This window comes from Blennius ocellaris (assembly GCF_963422515.1).
Source record: "Blennius ocellaris genome assembly, chromosome: 20".
Lineage (NCBI taxonomy): Eukaryota > Metazoa > Chordata > Actinopteri > Blenniiformes > Blenniidae > Blennius > Blennius ocellaris.
This window is the reverse complement of record NC_137669.1, coordinates 3,503,824-3,525,175: the sequence shown is the minus strand read 5'-3', so window position 1 is coordinate 3,525,175 and position 21,352 is coordinate 3,503,824. Positions and strand designations below refer to the sequence as shown.

The following is a 21,352-nucleotide window of genomic DNA, read 5'->3' as shown; positions in this document are numbered from 1 at the left end:
GGGACGACTCATCTCTGACGCACAAACATCTGCCATCATTTAATTAGAAAAACGGAAACCGTTCAAAACATCCCAAATATCATTTTCAGTACTACAGCTGCATTGTTTATACACATCGTATTGCGGCGCTATGGAGAAAACATGCCATGAGGGTTACTAACGTCTTACATTGTACATACAGCGAACACTTTATTATATACTTCCATAAAACAGATGGAACTAAAAGGGATGAAGGATGAAATAGTTTTTACTTCTTCCATTCCCTTTTCAAACATGTTAGACTAGATATACCGGTATGTGTATTTCTATGTGTATGTATATAAATGCAATATATAAATGCATTATTCTTTAATTTTTTTATATACATTTGTGAATTTGGTTTTGTATATGTTTTGACCTGTCAGGAATTATTTAGTAATTAAAAAAGATCAAAACTAGAAAAACCCTGAAGCACAGAGTTTGGGTGACTCCTCTCAGACACACTCAGTCACTTTTGGCTGTCAGATTGTTTGCTGTCGTTTCACGGTGCTGGACTGACTACAGTCGTCTGGCTCTTCTTGGTGTGCGCCAGCAGTGTTGTTTTGTGTTACAGTTCTGCTTCCACGAGCCGAGCGCTGCTGCTCTGAGGAGAAGCTTCTGGAAACCAGATGAGTTTTTAGTTGCACTGGCCAAAGTTCTGAACAGTCGTTAAAGAACTTGATGATTTTGAGCATTTTGGAGATCGGCTTCATTTGCTGGTGGTGTCATTAGAAAAGCCAGGCTGCCTTTGGAGATTTCGTACATTTACGTTTGCAATAACTCATTTTTGAGCATCGGTTTTTAATGGCACAACTTTTAAAACCACCGTGACTCTTACACAACTTTATTTGTGTCCTTTATGAGTTCTGTGATCGAATTTCCAATGATTCCTCATGAGTTTACCGGTATGATGTGAAGTTGTACCTTCCAGAGCCATAATGTAATCACATCTGGAGACGCTCCAGCGGGGCCGCATTGTTGTGCTTCGTGATCAAGGCTTTTCTCCTCTTCAATCTGAGGTTACAGGCATTTGGCTTCGTGCCAGCGACTCCACGCTCGCCACTTCCACTCTCACCCGCCTGTTGGGTCAGAGTGCGTCCCGCAGGCTGCTGACTGCCGTCGTCCGGACGGCTCTTCCTGACATCCCCGGGCGGTGCGGCCGCTTCTTTCATTTTCCCAGCTTGCGACTGGCCCTTCTGGGCCCTCCCTTTGCTCCGGCCACTTTGGGCCGGCTTGCCTCCGTCTGCAGATAATCCCCGTATTGACGTGTTTGAATTGCACTGATCCTCTTCGAGGCGCTGCGCCCTCGTCAGCCTCAGCCGCCTCCCCCTCCCCCTCCCCCTCCCGGCCTCCTGCTGGAGGATGCTGGCGTTCTGGTGCACCGCCTCTCTGACGCACGGAGCTTTGGCCCCGGCGGCGAGTGCAGGGGGAGCGGTCTTGCTGCAGAGAGGGGCCGAGGTCCCCCGACACACCACCTCCTCCAGGGTTTTGTCTGCGGTCTGCTCCAGGTGGTGGCAGCGAGTCAGCTGAGGCCTGCGGGACCTGCCGTCCAGCCGCGGTTTCGCCCGCCCGGCGTCCGGCTTGCTGGCCGACGGTTTGGCCTCCTCCTGGACGAACTTGAGTTTCTCCCTCTGGGCCTCCCGCACTTCGTCCGGCAGGTCCAGCGGGGCGAGCTTCAGCGGCCGCCTGGCGGGCCGGTCCTCGGCCCGCCTCTCGGACTCCGGCCTCGCCGACGGGTCCGACTGCGCCGTGCCCTCCTGGGTCGGCGAGGAGGCCGTAAGCCGACCCGACGCCTCTGTTCTTCCGCGCGTGGCTGACAGATGGAGGCCAGGTGTTTTAGAATTGCGGCCATTTTTAGTTGCCAGCTTGAGGTTTTGACCGTTCAGACGCAACCTGGTATTTTTAACTTGGATGGTCAACATTTCTTCTTGCAGCCGGGCGCCCTGCACACAACAGACACAGGTCACTTGGATCAAGCCTGGAATTATACCACTTGTACATCCTCATTGGTAAAACAAAGTCAGTGTCCCTACAGACATTTAGTAATAATTCTTTCCAAGCAAGCACAATCTATAAAGGCTCGACCCTCATCATAGTCTCTAATAGAGAACACTAAATATTTATTCATGCTTCACTTGCAAAGCACTAATAAGGCCAACTGTGGGAGTGTAAAATCCCTTCTAGCCGCTTTGTTTTCTTAAAAGCTTCCATTAGCTCATTAAAAAGACACGTTCAAGGACCAGATCACTTCTGGAAAAGAGCTGCAGAGGTTCCACACAATGGCTCAGTTAATGATTCATATGTACGGCTGCACTGGATTCTACACCAACAGAGCATTGGCTATTTTAAAGATATGTTCCAGGACTATTTAACTGCAGACAAGTATTCATAAGGATGGATTCATTTATTTTTTATTAATCCCTACATTAAAATGCAAAGAGGATGTTTGGTTAATGTGCCGCTCCGTTCCAGAACAATAATTCACAACCTATCATGGTGTTTGATTTACCAAAATATTTCAGTGAAGCTAAAAAAACAAGATCAGGATCAACACCTGTTTCTCAGGTCTACTTGTAGTTAGGGTCTAAAGTTTGGATTTCCAGCACAAGGTCAGAATGACAACAATATTCCACCGTCAGACAATGAAGCACCAGTTGCTTCCTGCTCTGAATTCTCTGTTCATGTCAAAGATCGACTGAAGCTTCATGTCTCCTACTGGAAATCGAGGATTTTTACTTTGCGCTTTGAAAACAACGTTTTGAAAATCATGTCCTTTAAAATGGAAACGACAGAAAGCCTTTATAAAACAATGCAGTCAGGCTGCCAGGCCACTAGTTGGTGCTGTTGGTTGTTTTTGTAATCAAGCCACACACACATGCATGCAGAGAACATTAACAATGGAGAGAACACAGACATTCATATGGAGAGACGACCAAATTGGATTGTTATCACGGTACCTATCAAAATAAAACCCCAAGTTGGACTGTTATTGGGGTGACTGTCAAAATAAAACTACAATGTTGGATTGTTTGTCCGGTGACTGTAAAAAATAAAATTACCAAGTTGGATTGTTGTTACAGTGACTGTCAAAATAAAACTAGCATGTCCCAGGAGAATATAGATTTGTGACACTGAGGCAAACATTGTTGTTATTGTCCATCAACTGAGCATGTGCAGAACTCATATTTACAACAGCCATGGTGCACATGCACCGTAGCAGCATTTCAGAAAAGTTGCATTTTCTTCCGTTTCCACGGAGATGAATTCTGAGCATTTTCCAAAAAACTCCACCTTGAGAGCCATTTTCAAAAAGTTGCATTTTCAGTGGCCCCAAGAACCGGTGTTATGTAAACAGACACCCAAAACTGAACAAAAGTAAAGTTTTCACTTGAAACAGTTAAAAGTGATCAAATATAGGGTGAAATCTGTTCCTCATTCACACATTCATTATTACCGATTTATAATTTTGATAAAGATCTAAACTTCACCAAGTTAATTTTTTACTTGTGAGCTGATCGTAGAGAAAAAAAAAACTAAACAAACATTGGTGGCTGTAGCTGCATCTGGCTTTGTCACACAGATCAACAGCCTTTTCAACATTTTAATGGCTGAAGAATAATCAAGGATGGAGTCGGATAATTAACTCTTAATGAAAGTCAGCTTGGTGGCAGATAAGGTTAGAGCCACTGCAAAGAGCCTCCAGTGACTCTAATGAGCCAGTAAATGGGAAATTTGACAGCAAAGTCAGATGAATTATTTTTGCAAAAATTAGTAATTCAATCAAAGGGGAGAAAAAGAGCGAAGGCAGCAGTTACAATTACATTGAGAGCACTGACGTGTTTTTAAGTTTTGAGCAGAAATTGTACAAAAAGTGTTGGTTTTTAACCAAAAGATAAATTGACTTACACCAAATAGTGACCTGTGGTCTTCATTATTGGTGGATTATTGTGGGTTCAGCTCGTTTTCCCTTCTGAGCTTTAAGGCAGAGAACCTTAAATGGTCACTTTCAGTTTTATTTGTTGCTATATCACAAATAAATATGGAACCTTTACACAACATCACTCTGACATGATAATGGTGCTCAGAGCCTTGTTTTCTTCTTGTACATGCTCGAAATAAAAATGAATGAACTATTAATTAAATCATTGTCACTGTGATCGTAATCCAGCTTCATCGCTATGCTTGCAGAGAACAACACATTATAAAGTTTGTGTGTGGCTTCTTTACTAACAAACAGTTCAATTGTATTCACCTATATTTATTTAGCACCAAATACAACACAGTCATTGCTTTTCACAGAGAGAAACCCAACAGCAGCCACTAGTGGCCTGGCATGCTAACTACATCGTTCCCAGCTTTTCTGACATCAAACTTTTGTGAAATGAAAACTCAAAAAATATGTTTAATTTGAAACATTGGGTAAATGGGGCCTAAGATGATATTTTTTTTTATTTTTTAGTTATTTATCTATTTTTTTAAAAGGTGTGTTAAAACACTTTTGAAAGACATCTTGTGAAAAGTTTAGCTTTTTGAGAGATGTTTTTTTAAACTTTTGCTTGTGCAACATGGTCTCATTTTGGCAATTTCCAACAGGATTTTTACACATCCATAATATAACGCTGCTTTTTAAGACAGACTCAAGTTTGCATTGAGATATTCCCTTTCGCTTGAAACTCTACATGTTTAATTCATTTTTTTTAACGCCCTCTAGAGGAGAAAGTCACTCGTGGATTAAAAGAAGATCATGCAACATTTTAACAAATTCTCAATTCCAAATGAAGAAATTGAGAAACATCATTTGTCAGATGCAGCAGAGACATCTTCAGTTTGTTGATGTTTACATACTAAGCATCCAACAGCAAAATGCGTTTACTTTATTGTCACATATGACTAGTAGAAGCTCAGACAGGCTGAAGAAATCTTGAATCATCAACAACTGCACGTTGCACTACGACTAACGCTGAGGTCACAGAGTGTACTCACAGGCTTTGCAAACATCTCTGGCTGGGCTTTTTGTTGAATCATATCTTTAGAAGACCGGAGGAGACGACTGCAGTGGAGCCAACCGATCTGCCGAAGGCAACAACAACAACAAAAGTGTATCTGCAGCAGGTTTCAGCAGCCTTAATGTCATTAGTCAGATTAGGGTCACCAGGCTGCACGGTGATCTCCAGTGATCCCCCGCTTACAGGCGGCTGACGAGCATGCTCACGCCGGGCGCTTGTTGACAAAACTTTGTTTGGTTGAGAGTTTAGTGCAACCTCAAATGACAATGTGAGAGTAAGTGGAAGGAGGTTTTGTTTTTTGTCTGTGTGTTTATGTGTGTGTGTGCTGTTGCACTCCACCAGCCACTAGATGGCACCAAAGACCTCCTTTACATGTTTAGAATGTCCAGAGAAGATCTGTGACCTCATCATCATCACATCATCTTACCAACAGCAGCCAAATCTTTCACAGTTGTCTCTTTCTATCTCCATTTTAGCTACACATTTTCTATATATAACTCAAAGATGGAACATTATGATCTCAATATGGGATCAAGACACAGAAACAATAATTAACACATTGGTTTTTTTCATTGTGTCGTTTAGTCATAGTTGTTTTATCACTCCTGCCTTTTCTCTTGTTCGCACAGTGAGCCGGCTCAGTGTAATGAACTGAAATCTGTAGGAGATCGTAGTATCCAACAATCAAAAACAAAAATAAATTGAATTTGGACTTTCTCCAGCTATCCATAGATTATAATGATCGTTCAACCTAATCAACTTTTACTCTAACATGAGTGGCCACTTGTCACTGGTCCTCCCATAGTACTCAAGCTCTGGACTACAGTGATAGTAAGAGAATACAGGCTTTACGTTCACTTTGATGGTAAATAAACATATTGTCATTATTCTTGCAGCCATTGGAATACTTGGCCCAGAGATCAGAAGATACGTGCTTTGTATATACGCTGTTATTGTTCACTTGTTTTCCACATGTTTGATGCTCTCTGTGTTCACTCCAGCTCAGCAGCAGGTTCCTGGTGTCGCCACCGACCAGGAAGAAGGAATCATCAGACTATGATATCAACACATACGACACAGTCATTTCTAGGTGCTGTTTACAGAGAGTCTTGATGCCTTGTGAAAGACAATTAAACAAATCTGGTTCTTTTCAGTTGATCGCAACATAACTGACTTTTGTGTAAATGGTGGAAAAAAATGTATTAATTAAACCATGCAAATATGTTTTCTGAGTGGATGTGTTTGCCCCAATTAAAAATGTCCTAAATCATCACACTTGTGTGTACTTTTGGCCATTTTGCATCTCTTTTATTGGTTGTTTGGAGCCTTGTTTGTATTTGTTTTGTGTCTCATTGCATTTGCTCTGCTCACGCTGCAACAGTTGACGATGGCGTTTCCCGAGGCTGATTTTATTGTATCTGTCACAGTTTCTGTGTTTTTGGTTATTAAGTAAATCTCTGATCATTCTGTCTCTTTTTCATGGCTTCGTGCCTTATTGTAGTGTTTGTTTGTGGTGATTGTTGGCATCCGTTTCGCTGTTCCTGGGGTTTTTCAAAGCAAACAAGTTGACTGTGTAATCAGATTAAAGCTTTCACATCTAATTGGTTTCACTTGCTATGAAAGGCAGAAGGATTCCAGAAGGATTTGTAGCCTTCAAACCGCCACGGAAGGGAAGATGAAGGTGCTTTATGTGCATGTCAGACAGATCCTTTATATCGTCCCCATTCGCTGGAGTCAAACTTTGATCACATTCTCTTCCCAGCTCCAGTGTTGGTTATAGTTTTTCAGCCCTAAATATCTTCAGACAGCCCAGATAAGACAATGATGCGGCGTGTGTTGCCTGCAGGAATATCTACAGATCATAATCACTCTCAGACAGCAGCTTGTTTCAAATTTTAGCTCCATCTTCTCCTACGTCAGCCTCATTTATTGTATTTAGAGGCAGCCTGTCGCACACTTCCCGCTGCGATGGATGAGACTGGTATTAGCGAGCGGCGGATCCATTTTTCAACCCGTGGCCGACAGACTCAATCATTGTCGGGGATCTAATGCTCGCCATTGTTCCTCCTAGCACCTGCTTATTGCGGGGCCTCGTCATATCGGCGGTCCCCGCTGCTGAAGCTACTTGGCTCTGCTTACATGATCATTTAAGATGCAAAATTACAGGCTTGGCGCCAAGAGAAGGCCTCAACGCCCTTCTGCCACTGTTCTTATTGTGTCGCCCTCTGCGTTCGCCTGGCGTTCAAGGCTGACAGTATAATTACGGCGGTATGGGAAGAGATAAAAGGGGGATGCTGCGTGCTCATTCTCCCACCTACTGAACATCCAGCTGCACTGCATGGGCAGTGCACAGAGGAGGAGGAGGAAAAAGACTTCATCAGATAATTTGACTTGAAGAAGAGATAGAACTCTTCAAATTGTGTCAAAAACACATGGTACCATAGAACACCTACACAAATTAAGACATACTGTAACTCTATTATAAACAGGCACTATTCAAGAGTATTTTGGTTTGTCTGGTACTTATTTTTATTCTTCTAGGACTTAAACTTACCTGAACTGTTAATTCATATAATTACCCAGTTTATTATCGAAACCTAAATGATTACCTTGTGAATCTTCTAAAGTTACCGAGCTAAACTCGTCGTGTCCGAGCCGTAATACCAGTTTGTACGTCTTGATGGTGTCGTAGGTCGTTACAACTTCTAGTCCGGTCCAGAACTAACAAAACAGGAAGAAACCACAGGGGTCTTTGGAATATTTGATTTTTACAAACAGCAAACTGCAGAAAATCACACAAAAAGAGGCGGGACTCACTATCGCCCTCCATTGATCAAACATTATATTGCTCATTGTTGTGTGTTTTATACATTTAAAGCTAATATATATTAACTACTGGCTCTTCAGTACGGGTGGCTACTACGGCGTCCCTTCACCCCTGGTAGTTCTGTTGTTGGGCGATGCCAAGCCTCTGCAAAGGTGCTTCATCGCTATAGAAACTCTTTACATACTTTGTGTATTGTGTACTTTGTGTATTAAGTATAAATTAACCAGTAATGCTTGGAAAATTCCAGGATCTGGAATATTAAAAAGATTGGAGATATGAGAGATTCAGGCAGTAAAGATGCTTGTATTCACAACGTATAACTTAGAATTGACAATGACTGAGGAATGTAACATAGCTATAAGCAAAATCATGTATTGAGCTTTCCAATAGCACTGCAGTTTTAAAGGGTAAATAAAATTCCAACTTTGCCACACACACGACTAAAAGGAGTGATATTCTCCAGGTTTTCAACTCTTCCACATGGTCTCTTAGATCCAGAAACCTTGCATTCAAAGTTTCTCGCTTTTGCTTGATTTTCCTCCATTTGAATATTGGATCATAGGAGCTGCATTCACAATCTGCTGTGTCTGTGTGAGCTGAACTGCCTTTAGGGAAAACCTTTAGAAAGTGATTTTTACACAATATGACCCCTTTAATACAACAGTGACCAAAAGGTTATCAGGTTTGGAAAACACACAGGTTTGAACCTCCCAGTATCAACACGTTACCACTGTGGTTCATTGGCTCCCAGCCGCCACCCCAAAATAGATGAGTCAAATGCAGAGGAATCATTTCTATCATTTCTGATGACATTTTTCTTTTCTTTACTCTTACTTTGTCTACAGACGGGTGAAAATCTGTAAAATCTGCATATTTGTATAGTTTTGTGAATTTCAATTAATCTCTAAGTGGGATTTATGACTTTAATTGTGTCCTTTAAAGCCTAATTACATTCTTTAACTCAAGCTAGAATATATAATACCAGACTGAGAGGAGCCTGCTGTGCCCACAAAATAACTCATTAATAACTGATGAATTCAACTGAAATAAGTTTAGTGATTAAAAAAAAGTTGGTTATTGTTTTAGAAAGTGAAAACAGCAGCTTAGATTAATAGATGTAAATAATATTAGGGAAGTTTTTCAGGATACTTTTGGTCCCAAGACCACATGTATTTCATCCTTTATTAGTCACTTCAGATATTTATAGTCCATGCTGCACCAGTTTCACATCTTTGGGCTTAATTGACACAACATTTTCTACTGAAAATGTGTCAGTTTACATGACAGCGCCATGCTTGAGGCAACTGAAAACACAACTTTGTCAATGGTGTTTCTGTTGACGGCGGAAATGCTGCAACTCTGTCTGTCCACCAGGGCCGATAGTGAATAGTTGACAGTCACCTGTAATAGCGATCCAACCTGCTCGTCTGTCCATATGAACGTCCGTGTCCTCGCAATCGTCAACTCTCCAGCTCTGTGAATCAACTTCAAAGCGAAGACAGAAAGAACGTGACACAGGAGAGCGTTCAGAAGGAGGCTCATCATTTTTTTTTTATTTAAGTGTGTTATGGCTTCAGCCGGGCCATTTGAACCCGGTGAGTCATCCACACCAAATCATGCACACACGCTCAAAAAAAAAAAAAAAGCGAGAAAAAAACCCCAACAACACATAAATGTAAAATGTTCATTTCAGCCTGAACACATCTGGACAATCTGGATAAGAGATGGGACTCATACTGGAGTGTACTGTACAGACATCAGGTTCAGTGACAGACGCTGCTGGCCGGCTGGGATCTAACCTCCTGTCAGGAATATGGTACATGGTTTCATTTGTTCATCGGACCTACAGAACAACCTATTGCAAAAGGATTATTCACAAATAGAAGAAATAAGGAACACAGCCTTTCTGTTGTATTGTATTACACACATAATAGTGCAATTTCTGTCTCTGGGTCTGGTCGAGAGAAACAACCTCCTGTGGTGAATGAACCCGGGAAGTTGTGTACGAAACAGCCCCCCCCAAAAAGTCCGGCAATGATTGATTCACGCGCCACACGTTCGTCTATTCTCTGCCCGTGTGGCTGTTTCCCAGCTGTGTTATAGAGGAACATTCAGTCGAGTCCATTCCATCAGTGTGACATGTGGCATGATGGCAGACAAATCTGAGTACTTTGCTCTGGTGTGGGAGGGGCATGAAATACCACCTGATGCACGCGAAGAGCAAGTGAGTACATTTGTTAACGTCCTCCTCCCTCCCTCTCTCTCTCTCTCTCTCTCTCTCTCTCTCTCTCTCTCTCTCTCTCTCAAAAATAAAAGATCCATTATGGCTGATACATTCCGCAAAAAAATGCCGCCTGTGAAGCAAACGGAAAGCAGATGATCACCTATTGCGTGTACGTATTCGTTCATCCCTGACTGTCGGGAGTACACGTCCTGTGGACCGTGACTCGGCTACTTTTAGCCATGACTCGTAGCCGTTATAACGACACCGCATCCATCCGTCAAAGCAGCGGGGGGGGGGGGGGGTTCTTTACAGAAATAAAGGCCAATGACAAGTCACATTATCAAAACTGCTCCATGTAGAGGTAAATCGGCTAAATGCTAAGCTAAAAATACCAAAGATCCAGACACGTTAATGACAAACATATTTCATATTAGTTGGATTTAATGGCAATTAGGGTTAAAATTTTGATTATTTTGTTGTCAGTCCAGTGATGTGGGGAGGTAACTGTCACTTTTGCCTCGCTAAATATTATGGTGTGGTGGACAGGTGGTTATATTTTAGCTCTAAAATGACTGCCTGAAAACACGACACATTTGTTGTCGTAACTAACTAACTCATACGTGTCTTTAAATGTAGGAGGCCTTTTAAAATAGACCAAATTAACTGGGTTATATGTCTTCATCAGTTTTAACTTGGTTTACTTGATGAATCTTCTGTAAGAAAAATTTTCCAAGATATATAACCAAGTTTAGTTGATCCGATACAATTGCATTTGAGAAAATTCACAATTAAGTCACACTGTCTGTTTAGCAACTAAAAGCACTTAAAAAAAAAAAAACCCAAACCAACTTAAAGCTGTTGACCTCTACCAACATGTCCTTTACTATGGATTATTGTACTCATCAGTGCAGTTTGTTTTCCTGCTGCAGGTTGTCATAAACCTTATATTCTGGCTTCAGAAGGTGGCGTTAGTGCACAGTAAGACTCACTACCTCATCATCAATAAGAATGTCTTCTGTCTTGACTAATCACTCTGAAACCTGTTGAACAAATCTCACAAGGATTTTAGTCCAATGAGTCCATTGGACTGTTTTAGTCCACTGGTTCCTTTGTACATATTGAAAGCTGCAGCTGGAATTGTTTTCATTGACCATTCTCTAAAGTGGTGATGAATGAACCACATAATTCAAAGAAAATCATGCTTTCAAACTTTGTGTTTGTAGGTATGAGGCCGAAGACACTGGGCGGTTCAAGCATATACTTATTGAGTAAAACTAATCTCTTGGCAATCATGTGTACATTTAGTTGACTGTAGGTTGCATTGCTGCAGCTTTGACTCTTGTATCGTCTACATATTTACACACCTTTTGTCAGTCTTGAATTATTCCAGGGTTTTTCTGACTGTTTTATAAAGCGTGGTGTCTTAAATGATCAGATACCTAAAAAAAATTAAAAAAGATGAATCTTTAATTATTTTCACTGTACGACCAGTGGAACATTCAATGATACATTATCACAGATGGGTATATATCAAATTTCGTCAACTTTTGAAACCATTTTAAATTTTTTAATGGCAGCAAATAACCATGCTACACCTGATGCAACTAATGTAAAAACCCAGAGTTCAACAAACATTGGCAAAATTGTCTTGACTAGCAAAGTGCATACGATGGAACCATTTGTGTTTCCAGGAACTTACATGAAAGAAAAAAAAAACAAAGTTGTGACTTTTTGACATGTTAAAGGAGATTAAACTGACCTGAAGGAACACAAGGGTTAATACAACTGGCATCAGTCGCTGATCTGGGTTTTATAAGAGCTATTTTCTCATTAATGCACATACACACTTTAGTGATAAGAATAAAAAAGTTTATTAGCATGTATCAGGCTTTGGGATGAACATGTTATCCATATGTTTCTGTTTGTGGGAGTCGCTGAATGAAGGAGTCCAGTTTGATGACCTGCCTACAGGTACGGTGTCGTTATTACAGGAAGGAGCGATGGCCAGAATGTTGCTATTGACCGGAATGAGAATAAAGATTCTTACGAGTTTCGAGATGGTAGGTGTGAGATCTTCGACTGATTTTCTCATATGGGTTGGTTTGTTGGGGCGTAGATCGGTCCGTACATTAACCACATCATGCGCTCTGGCCGGAAACCCCAGAGCTCAGCCCGCTGTGGCATTCCAACACGTTTGTCAAAGCACGGACAGATCTGTCGCTGCCTCATATAAAGATGTGCCCACTTTAACAGAAACGCCCACTCTGTTTCTTCAAGGCACATATGCTTGATGTGTAAAAATACATATGCATCTCAGCCGTGAAAAGGCCTTTTTTTTTTTTTTATTCCAAAGGTTTGTTATAAACATATTGTACAGGATATTCTTTGCGCGTCTCGTTACGACTTGTCACTGCTGAATCGGATCCTTCAAATTATTTTCCCAAAACAGAATGAGGTTAGACTTGCGAGGCAGGTCCAGCTACCCAGAAATTATACGACGCCTGTTCAGTACAAGGCGACAAAGAATACAACAATCAACACTTTGGAGAGTGTTGGTGATGAGAAGCATCATTTGAATTGGAAGGATATGGGAAGAAATGACTTGCTTGCAGTCAAAGTTACAACCTAAATCAGTTCGGGGGAACCGAGGGCAAACACTTCTGCCAAATCTTTACCAGCTTTAAAAAAAAAAAAAAATACTCGTGTTTTTTTTTAGCTGGGTTAGACCGTCGTGAGACAGGTTAGTTTCACCCTACTGATGATGTGTTGCTGCAATAGTACTCCTGCTCTGATTACTATTACTAACCCAGCTAAAAAAAAAAAAATGCTTGGTTTTTTGTATTTTTTGTTTGTTTTATTTTAGCTCTGTGGCTTTCTCGGACGCTGAATTGACATCAGTGAGATGATGCATCTCAATCATAATCCTAAGAAAAAAATCCGTGCCATTAGGAAACTGGTAATTGATATGTACATAGTATTGGTTGGCTGATGCACTTCTGAGATTGTGTTCATATTAGGAGCAAACGCAACAAACTGAAGCCGAGTCATTCAAACCTCGGAACAAACATTGTACAGTTTGTTTGAAAGAAACGTCAGAACTTTGGTGAAAGAAGAAACAGCTGATGTTGTAAATCATTCTCAACTATTTGCTTTTAAGATACGTAGGTATAATGGAAGCACCCCCCCCCCCCCCTTCATCATACAAAGTTCATGCACTTATCCATCATAATCTTGTGTTTTGTACAGAAACCGAAAGGATCATCCTGATGTTATTAATTTTTCCTTATCTTCGATCTTCAGCCGTCCCCTCACGTTAACTCACACTCACTGCCTCGGCTCGTTTCCGGGTTGATGTGTTTATCAGGTTGCGTTTCCCTAATGGTTCCAAAGTGCTTGCAAACCTCAAAAGTTGTCAGTTCGGATTTGCCCGCCTCACCATGAACGGCTCCACTTCCTGCACTTTGGACTCGGCGGTCAGCTGCTCGGAGGCTGGCGTGCACGGTATGCTATGGGGTGCAATTCTCCACGTCATTTGATTCAAATTTACCCTGCTTGTAAATTTTGGCAAAAGGTAATTAATTTGCACTTCGGTAGCTGTGGGTTTAAGAAAAAACAGCTTCTGATCCTCTTACACTGTTTTACATCATGACACTGTAACACTTACTTCATTAATTTGACTCATTTGATGATTTTCCAAGAAGCTAAAAATTAGCTTCCATGAGTGTGAGTCACTGACTGGTTGGTATTGACTGACTGTGCTCAGTTAATGTGTATTCTGTAGCGCATCGCAAACTCTTGGAAATCGAGATTCAATGAGATTTAGTTTCCTATCAGTACTCTTAAACTATTTAGTGTAAATGCTTATTAGCATTCATTACTTTAGATTTAGAGTCTTGATACTCGAGGCGCAAAGTCAGCATAGAACAAAGCAGAGAGGCTTTTTCAGGCCACGTTTCGATCAAGTGAAGACGCATTGTTTTTGTGTTTCAGAAAAGTTTTGGATCACAACGTTTTCAAAACAATGTCCATTTACATGGAAATGGCAGAAAAGCTGAAAACGTATTTAGTTCGCATGCTAGACCGCGAGTTAGTAGTAAAACCCCTGATGCCTGAATTTGACAATTATATTCAAAATGTGGAATTATTTGTTTTTGCTTTCAAGCAGATGCTAAATCTAAGTATACATTGTTAATTTGTAGATAGCGACAATCTGCATCAAGGGGTTAATTGTATTGCTATCCCAGGTGACTCTCGACTATAAAACGGGGAGTGACTGACAGACACTGTCTGGAATGTAAAGCTGACCTGAGAAATGACTTTCTTTGTTTTGTTTTTGAGCGCTCTGGGTTTTCCAATGTTGGTAAGAGTGGGTGTCTCTCTCGTGTTTTGCTTCACTGTGATGTTTCAGTTATTGGAGTTGGGTAATCCACAGAATTGAAGGTAGGAAACACCAATTATTAAGAGCCATCTAACTCTTTCAACTTAGTTTGAAGCATATGGAAGATAATTCCAGCCTGTAATCTGTTTAAATGTGTTAACCCTAACCCTAACTAACATAATGATAACAAAACACTGTCAGGAAATACCGGTAAATGAACGCTCTCTTATTAAAGTCTTAATACTTTCATCACTTTACTCCTCCCAAACAATTATTGCTTCATTTGTTATTAACTGTTTATTTCTGAAATGTGACGTATAAATAGAAACCTGAAGGAAATTGTAATCAGACATTGGAGTTGTAGAATGGTAAAAATAGCAGTGGAGGGGAGTATGAAAGACAAAAAAGATATGCTGTTAGGTTGCATTACAGGAATGAAAGGATCAATCTGTCTGAAGATTTCCAACTGTGCCTCGTTTATCTTGACTTTTGCGTATTCATATAAATAAAAATACGCTGGGCACTAATCGCGTGGTGATCTCAGTGATGCACCTTGGCTGCATTGTACTCTGAGCACTGCGGCAGTGGTTCCAACCTGCGGTTTATGATCCCTATGGCGTAACACTAGTAATCAAACCTGAATTTGCACAAAATCTCATCAAAGTGTGATCTAGCAAATCTACCAGGAAGTATTATTACAGATATTGTGGCTAATTTGATGTTAACACTCGATTGGATATCTCAGAAATACATTTTGGGGAGGAATCATTTCATTTGAAATTGAACCGGGGCTAAATAATGATGGCTAAACATTATATTTCAGTTCATGTACAGTCGACAAGTTCTCTGCACTACCAACGGAAAAGAGGGAAATGGCTTGTAGGTGAAGGTAAAGCTTTTTGTGGCCATATCTAATTTTTCTCGACAAGTAACGGAGGGATACATAAATACTATTAATAACATCAAAATGATCCTTTGTATGCAAGACAAGTCACTTTTTCGCCGAACTGCTCTGAAAGCAGACAAAACAATGTCACAAAGCCATGGCATACTATTAAATGACATCTAATGCACATGCTAATATTGGCAACAATTATTTTGGCTTGATGTGCGGCGAAACCATTGATATACATGATTGCTTATTGAAAACAATACCTGATAAGTCATTTTAAATTCTCTGCAATGAGGCAATGGAATATTACATAATGATGAATGTTTCTTCAAGTTACGGTGAAACAAGCATACTCCCTTTGAAAAATAGCATTTCCCCAGTGTGCATCATTTGGTATGAAACCAAAGGTAATATATCAATTTTTGTCGTGTAAATTTGTAATAAGGAAGGTCTTTTTGTGTGGCATGTGTTTTCCTCTAATGGAGCAAATCTCTTGAAAAAATAAACATCCATGCTTCATGCTTTGCATCCCAATGTGTCCTGGCTTGCTGTCCAGCTGTTCCTCATGTGTTCCCAGAATTACTTATGTTACATACAACCAAACTGGGAAAATCAAAAGTGCCGACATAAGGTTTGGCAAGGAGCAGCATCAGAAGTGTTTGACCTTGTGTAGAAAACAGGGGAACTCATTAGTCCCGTGAGCGTCTGTCAGGGTTCAGATAGATTTCCTCCTCCTCATGAGCTGGTGATTGTCCGAGAAGCTGTGGAGGCCCGGCGACACCGAGCTGACCGGCGAAGGGAAGAAGCTGTTTTTCAAGGTGCTGGGTGAGATCTCCTCGATCCGGTAGGAGACCGAGTGAAAGTACTGGTGGGGGTTCAGCTGCGAGCTGAATGAGTTCTGGTGGGAGAAGGCACAGCCCAGTCCTCCCATCCCTCCTCCAGAGCTGCCGAAGTCGTGCGAGTGGTAGTGCATGCAGGAGCACACCGACTGCAGGTCCGTCACCTCCGCCCGGTACGGCGGCTCCCGTCGCCGCCTCCCCCTCGGAAGCGACTCGTCCTGAATGTGAATGATCATGCTGTTGCGGTTTCCGGCGAGCGACGCCCGCTCCTCGGCGTCGCGCCGCTCGTCCTCACTGTTCATAGTCAGGAAGCGGAGCACCACCAGGTTGAGGAAGGCCCCGATGACTGTCAAGCCCACCAGGATGTACATGAAGCTAAAGGCCACATACAGGGGCTTCTTCTGGAGGGCACGGTTCTTTTGAAGGGCCACGAAGTCCCCAAAGCCTATAGTCGTTAGTGTGATGAAACAGTAATAGTAGGACTGGAAGAAGCTCCAGTCCTCGTAGTGGGAGAAGGCGGCGGCGCCGATGCAAAGCGTGCCGATGCAGGAGAAAAATCCCACGGTCACCATGTTCTCCATGGAGACGTCGGTGATGCTCATGCCGCAGCACTTCTTGATGCGTTTCAGGAGGTACTTGACAAAAGTGTTCATCCGCTCGCCCAGACTCTGGAACATGACGAGAGTCAAAGGGATTCCCAGGACGGCGTAAAACATGCAGAAGGCCTTTCCTGCGTCGGTCCCCGGCGCTGCGTGGCCATAGCCTGAGGAGAGAGAGGAAGACAAGACAGGGGAAGTTAGCGGTGCGGAAGGATTTAGCTAAAGTGCTATTGGGGGGGGTGGAGGGGGTCGGGGGTTTTACAGCAATCAGCCGGATTTTTACCCGCTACTCAAAAAGCCCCAGATCAGCTTTTGTTTACAAACATGACCAAGCAAGAAAATCTCCTCGGGAGAGAGCGAGCGCTGCCAAAAGAGGTATTGAATAGGTGCACGGCGCAGAAATGTGTCCATTCATTAATCTTATTTGGACTCAAAGATTATGGTGGCGGAGGGGGAGGAAGGGGCGCCCAATTAGCCAGAAGTTTCCGGTGAGGTAGGAGACTTTTGGAGGAGGGATTGGAATGGAGTCATGGGGGAGCCAGTGAAGCTTTTAGCTTAATTAGACTTTATCTTTGGACCACAAGCTGCTGACTCAAACACACAAACCGAAAAAAATGGTCCAGCAACGGGGCTGACAATAGAATTCATACACGTTATTCGGTTTTATGTGCATTGCAGTATTTTTTCCCTTCTGGGGTTACTTCAGATATTAAAGCATGAATGAAGCTCCTGGCTTATATAAAAAAAAGAAGAAGAAGCACCTTATTGATTAGCTCTCTTACCACAGCCCATAACCGTGTCAGTATTAAACACTTCAGTCATTGCCAAGAAACACCCACCATCATTTGGCATGTGCATCACTTCGACGACTGCCCTCCAAAAGCGAGACGGAATATTTTTCCTCCACTTTACGCCGCTTTTCTATGGCTTGTTTTTACACGTCCGGAGCAACTTCTGTTTTGCATTGTCGAATATTGATTCTGTCTTTGTCCATATGGCGTTCCACCTACTCAAGCATGCTCTTCAAGAAGAATGGAGAACAAAGAGCAAACATTTGCTTGACCAAGCTGATTTTCAAGAATTTTAAGCAGCATATTTGCATGTGGAATGAGTGTTTGATGGTCAGCTGGAACGACGACAATCAAAAAATGTGCTCGAAGCATTGCATCATGGAAATGCGGGTTTGTGTGTAATATATTGACTTCAAACAAGTACATTTTCATTATATACACAGCCGCAGTGTTTTGGAAAAGCTGCCCGCGCCCCCCTTGTTTCCACAGAGGCAGAGCATTTTCAAAAACGTTGTTTTCAGTGGCTCCGAGCACTGTTGTCGTGTAAACCGAAATTCAAAACCCAACCAAAGTTTTTCATTTTCACCTGTGAATGTTGTGTAAACGGCGCCTCACTGATAAAGAAAGATAAGCAACAGGGCAAAAGTCAAAATGTACAGTATTTACCAAGCAAACACGAAACATCTATTAATATCCCAAGGGGTTCAGTGAAGATGTGCATTAAAAGAAGGTTGTTGTTGAGTTTACAAAACACAGCCACTAGATGGTTTACCTGTTCTCATTGAACGCAGATACAAGTTACCTTTAGCTAATAAAAAGCGTGAAATGTTTAAAAAAAAAATTATTGCAAAATGTTCTTGCATTGAGGTTGAAACTCGAGGAACTTATCTGCAGTAGTATAAAAGCAATTGGAACATCACCACATTAGCATCCACTAATCCACTGTTGGTATCTGCAGGAAAAGGGCAATTACAGATCATATCTGTGGGCCAAGCATCGGTATTGAAGCGGCTCCCTAATTCACAGCCAAACGTGACCGGAGCCTTTCTCACTAGCGAGAGAACAAATGGGAAGTGAAGGGAACGAAAGCCTGTTTCCGTCTCGTCAAAGTTCGATGCGTGTGCAATCGCTCTTTCTTCAACTCACCCTGATCTTAACTCATACAGTTAAACTCAAAACAGGAGCCTTAAGAAAAATAAAAATAAAAACACGAGGGCAGTGACCTTCAGGAGTAGCTGCACTCGGGCTTTATCCATCGATAATCCGTCTCGCTCTGCCAGCTGCTGTTGATTTCCCACGCCACTGTGCAGCGGTGATAAATCCTTTTCACCATAATACAGAGCTGGATAAGTTTAAATAACAGAACAGACGACCACAGTTCAAGAAATGTTTAGTTTCAACCCAATTTAAAGTAGCAGAGGAGGTGTCTTATATTTGCAGAGTTGTAAACGTCAAACTTTAACTTTAAAAGGACATACATCCTTTTAAGGTCCTTTCAGTAGTTTTCAAATGTCTTGATTATGGATGTTATTAATTTTCCACCAAATTAAGTTTTCCTTGAGCCACGGAACACGTTGAACCTTTACAATGAAGCCAACACAGCTTGTAATGTTTCATAAATAAAGTTGTTTAAAAAATATCTAGATATTTAGTATGGTGAATGGCTCATTACATTTTCAACTGTTTCTGTAAATTATTTTAACAGTTTTACCCATCTTTTCCAGAATAGAATAGAATAGAATAGAATAGCAATACTTTATGAATACCAGAGGTACATTTCTTTAAGCATTGGTCCCTACAGAATAAATAGAAAGAAAGTTGAACATCAAATAAAACAGAATAACACCTCAATAATTAAATGATAACACATGCAAGGCTTAACTGTGACTAATATAAGCACAAAAAGGATTAAATAAACCAAAACACAGCAAACATTATTCACAAGGCGGATTTATAGTTTTAGGAAGGAAGAACTTTAGAGCAGTTTTGACCATTTTCTCTTTCCTCAGCAGTTTTGTTTAGTTTTATTTTAATCCAAGAGATAAACATCATTTTAAAAATTAATCTGGTTTCAAAATATAATACAAATAAGATCAAATGTCAGTTTAGGTATAAATTTTTTTAAAGCTTCAGGGAGCCAGTACAAAAGTGCCAAAGAGCTGCAGGTTGCAGGCCACCGTTCTTGCTGATACCATCTTTCATCGTTGAAATGCAGTCAGACGCTCCGAAAAATGAAATGAATGAAGATGAGCTCAAGTTTGAGTTCAACAAAGACAGACCCAACAAGTTCCCTAGAAGTCAAACATTGAAATCATTCTTGGAAAGTGGTGGGAACCGATCCATTTCTGAGCAGTGTAACGTGGAATACAGCTGATTTGAGGATACCAAACATTTCGACTTGCCTTCTTTCCATGAAGCCATTTTAACAAACATACAGCAGAATTCATGTGACGACTCTGAAGCTATAATGTGAAAGTTGATGTAACAATATACTTCATTCTTCCCCGTTGGGAGGAAAAATTCTAATTACGTCTCTGGACTGACTTGTGTAAGCAGCCATATCTCTTAATCCCCACCTTGCTCAAAATGAGCAAATTAATTGATATTGATTGTGATTGCTACGATTTGTTCTCGGTGAGTAATCAGGACACGATGAATAACAGCATCAGCTGCAGGAGAAACGCCTGCTTTTATTTGATTTGGGCCGCAGCGCCACTGTGCAGACAGATTACACCAAATCCAGGAGATCATCTTTTTTACACCCCAGACATCAGATGCAGTCTTTCTATTTGCTCATTTCACTTGGTTTTTTTCTTCCTCCCAGCAGGCGTCCATTGTTTGCAATCAGCCTTGAGTGTGTTGGGTATCGATTCAGCGGCCACAAAGTGCAGGGTCACCACACTCTTATGCACAAACTACTACAGGTTTTTTTTCCCTTAGCTTTAAAACACTGCAACTTCCTAACTCTGAACTATTGAGTTGTGATGTTCTCTATTGTGTATTTATTATCCAATCCAGGTAAAACCACTTGTATTGCCCATACCAATACAACACCAATATTTTTTATACTTTAACTTCGCTTTGAGGACATTAGTTAATTATAGCGATAATATAATCAACCAAAGAGTATTCTTTGTTATTTTCCGGCATTTTTACAGCTTTTGAAGAACCATTAATCACACGTGGAAGAAATAAAAGTTATGACAACTCTGAGAAATTAGGACTGAACTTGTGTAATAATTTAAAAATACAAAAAGGTATTGAATATGCTGATGTTTTGGCATCACAGCCATTGACTGCTTGGTCTAACTAGAACTGGACTCGGGAGAGACCAGACTTTCACCAACGCCACTAATTATCTTTGGAAACAAGTTAGACAACATCAGGCTTACAGAGCAACCATCTGACACAACATGCTGAACCTTTAAAGGACCCCTATTTCACTATATTTCATGTTTCACAGTCCATCCTATGCTCATGTGGGATAATAATTTGGGTGATACAGTATAAACACTCAAAACTTGGGAATTATAGCTATTTGTTGGATTGAGCTGACGTCACCTCTCATGATGGTGGTTCTCAGCTCCTCCTCCTCCTCCACCCTCACAGAGACTGCAGCCCAGCCCACAGCCTCCTCCTCCACCCCCTGGGTGACGTAGCCAGCAGCTCACGCTGGTAGTTGTAGTAATGTACCTACAGATCTCAGCGCCTCGTTAGTCTTTTATTGTGGGAATAGCAGCAGGTTTCAAGATGAGCTTCTGAGGAAGTCCAGTTTCAA

The 21,352-nt window shown here is 41.4% G+C and overlaps 1 protein-coding gene across 1 annotated transcript in view; it reads right to left on the bottom strand.

The window, feature by feature from the left end:
• Positions 1–16,060: 16,060 nt before the first annotated feature.
• The window catches only part of kcnk9 (potassium channel, subfamily K, member 9), a gene marked incomplete at both ends in the record, with an annotated part of 50,597 nt that continues 45,305 nt past the window's right edge, over positions 16,061–21,352 (bottom strand). Inside the window, one exon of the mRNA XM_080515766.1 lies at positions 16,061–16,947. Within this exon, the coding sequence (XP_080371892.1) occupies positions 16,061–16,947 (887 nt within the window). The remainder of the gene's footprint in view (positions 16,948–21,352) is intronic.